This window comes from Austrofundulus limnaeus, unplaced genomic scaffold, assembly GCF_001266775.1.
Source record: "Austrofundulus limnaeus strain Quisiro unplaced genomic scaffold, Austrofundulus_limnaeus-1.0 Scaffold3, whole genome shotgun sequence".
Taxonomy (NCBI): Eukaryota; Metazoa; Chordata; class Actinopteri; order Cyprinodontiformes; family Rivulidae; genus Austrofundulus; species Austrofundulus limnaeus.
In genome coordinates, this window is record NW_013952405.1 from 8,513,638 (window position 1) to 8,516,529 (window position 2,892).

Below are 2,892 nucleotides of genomic sequence, written 5' to 3' on the forward strand. Positions count from 1 at the left end.
GTGTGTGTGTGTGTGTGTGTGTGTGTGTGTGTGTGTGTGTGTGTGGATTGAAGGAGACAAAGATCGGACTCACCCCGCCGTAGACTCCGTGAGAAGCGCTCCGCAGGCAGCCTGCTCCGTCTGCATGCTTCAGCTCCGGCTCTGACTGAAAGACTGGAGTTATGAATGAAACCACACGCGATTGGACACACCCACCGCCCGCTCCTGGCGCACCACGTGACCCGGCTGGGACGATGATGCTACTGGTGGCTGAGGCAGTCGTGACACAAGCCATGCCGATGATGATGATGATGATGATGATGATGATGATGATGATGATGATGATGATGATGATGATGATGATGATGATGATGATGATGATGATGTGGGAAGCTGATGAAGAAAACCCTGATCTTCATTCACAGCCTCATGAATGGCAGCTGCTGACAGAGCAGAGCGGACTTTCAGCAGAGGAGAGGAAACACGCAATTCATGTTTTAAAATGAATAAATGTTACATTGAGTCCAGTCTGCTGAGCTGAACCTGCCTCTGGTTCGTTGTTGTTGTGAGAAGGAGACGCAGACAGACGGAGGGCTGCGGGATAACTGTGTGTAGTTCCATGTTCATCCACCAGGTGGCAGCATCGCCTCGCTGTTTATTGTGCAGACAGGGAATCATGGTTTCTTCACACAGTTCTTATTCTGCACTTGACTTAATATTTTTCACCCAACTCCTATTCTGAAAAAGTTTTTGCTCATTGCATAAAATGTCAACAAAAACAGATGGCAACGATGTGCAAATCTCTTAAATCCATATTAAATATATGAAATATGCGATCAATCAATCATTGTTTATTTATTGGGCCCTTTCCGACAGCCAAAAGGTGCACAGAGTGCTTCAAAAAAACAAAAGTTTAAAACAAACAATAAAAAAACAATACAAGAATACATGAGAGTCACCACACGTTGCAGTCTAAATAAAAAGACTTTWAGATTCAATTTTCAAAAAGGTCCAAATCATAGCTGGAGCTCGAGTCCTGAGTTTGTTCCACAGTCTGGATGCCGTATCCAAAAAGGCTCGGTCGCCTCAACATTTGGATTTTGGGACAAACAGTCAAGAGGTTTGCTTATACTCACAAGCTACAAGATCAGCTGAATAACTCTGTATAAAAATGCAACAATTTTTAGAAAAAAAAATTCATTTCATGGCAGCAACACATCACAAAAGTTGAGAAAGCACCACCATGTTTATCACTGTGAAGCTTCATCTTTGTTACAACAGTCTGCAAACCTCTTGGTGGAGAATACCGGTCCCTTCTTGTCTGATGTAGCGAGCTGTTCAACATTTCATTTCATGTGGCAACCTACATTTTAAATTGGTCAGAGGTCTGGACTGCAGGCAGACCAGTTCAGTAACTGGACTCTTCTACAAAATCATGCTGTTGTAATGTGTTGTCTTGTTTAAACAAGAACTTTCCTGAAAGAAAAATGTCTGGATGCATGTCTTGTTTAAATTCTGTATTTTTCTGCGCCGGTGCTTTTTCAGAAGCCCTCCATGATAGAGGCACTAATGCACCCCCATACCATCAGAGAGGCAGGCTTTCAAATTGTGCATAACAGGCCAAATGTTCCCTCCTCTTAGTGTGGAGGCTGTAGYATTGTGATTTTCAAAACAAATTCCTTTTTTAAACATTAATATGTTTCTGTTCAGTTATGGTTTTATGAGATTTGAACTTTTTAAAAATTATTGTGGCACAACTTTTTTATTAAAAGAATCTGCAAGGATTAATGTTCCTTTGGAGCGTTGTTTGATTTGGATTAGTCTCAGACTGTTTTAATTTTTCCAGGCTTCTCTTTTTTCAACTATAAGAGGGAACAAAGTTTTATTTCTCCTCACATTTTGTTCTGCAGTACCCTCTTCATCACAAGCTTTCCCCACAACGATCACACGACTGAGGATAATAAGTCGACAAGAGCTCCAAGGCTACATCGTGTTTTATTACTATGAACTTTCTATGTAGATTTATTCCTTTCACAGAAGTTGTTCCTTTGAAACAAATGAGATTCATAGAAGCTCGTGGTTTGTGTTGCTTAGTTTATTTAAGAGAAATCCTTGTTTTCGTTTGGGAACAAGTTCAACCAGTTTCTGGTTATGGCTGTGGTGAGTGGATGGATAAAGAACCCACAGTGTTTAGGAAATGAACAGCTTGTTCTGGTTTTGTTTATTTGTTTTGTTTCTTCTATTTTTGATGCCCAYATTTCCAAATATGGGCATCAGACTTTTCATGTTCTGGTTATAGACGTCAGCTGATATTTTGCAATGAAATAGTTTTGGAGTTCTGAGTTATATTTTCATGTTCATGTCAGGAAATGAAACAACTCAGAGATCAGTGAAGAGCTACAATTACATGTTTAATCAGATTATGAACTATTCAGAACAAATAATTTGATCCCTGCATATTTAAGGCATGACACGACTGAAAGCTTTGGGAAATGATGCCAGGAGGGAGAGAGCGAGGGGACAGGGGTGGGAGGAACATGAAAGAGAGCGTGAGCATCCTCTGTGTGTGTGTGTGTGTGTGTGTTTTTAAGTGTGTGTGCTGGCCATCCTTGACGTCAGAGCTGCGTCTGTGCATGCTCTGAAGAGCAGGACATCCTGTGGAATTGTTCTCGCCGAGGCTCGAAGAATGCAAAGCAGAGGCCTCTCCCTTCTCGCTCAGCTCAGCGAAAAGCGACAGAGAAAAAAAAAACCCACCTCAAAGACAAGTTCTCTAAGAAAACATCACGGGGTCACAGAGGTTAGACCGTCGCAGGAGGGAGGATTTTCAACAAATACTTGAGTGAAATATGCTCTTTAAATGAGATTTTTGTTTTCAGRTAGTCAGTTGCTGTTGAAGAATCCTATTTAAAAAAG

At 41.3% G+C, this 2,892-nt stretch overlaps 1 protein-coding gene across 1 annotated transcript in view; it reads right to left on the reverse strand.

The window, feature by feature from the left end:
- The window catches only part of cbarpa (CACN subunit beta associated regulatory protein a), a 15,792-nt gene extending 15,518 nt beyond the window's left edge, over positions 1-274 (reverse strand). Inside the window, exon 1 of the mRNA XM_014015609.1 lies at positions 74-274. Within this exon, the coding sequence (XP_013871063.1) occupies positions 74-274 (201 nt within the window). The remainder of the gene's footprint in view (positions 1-73) is intronic.
- Positions 275-2,892: the final 2,618 nt, after the last annotated feature.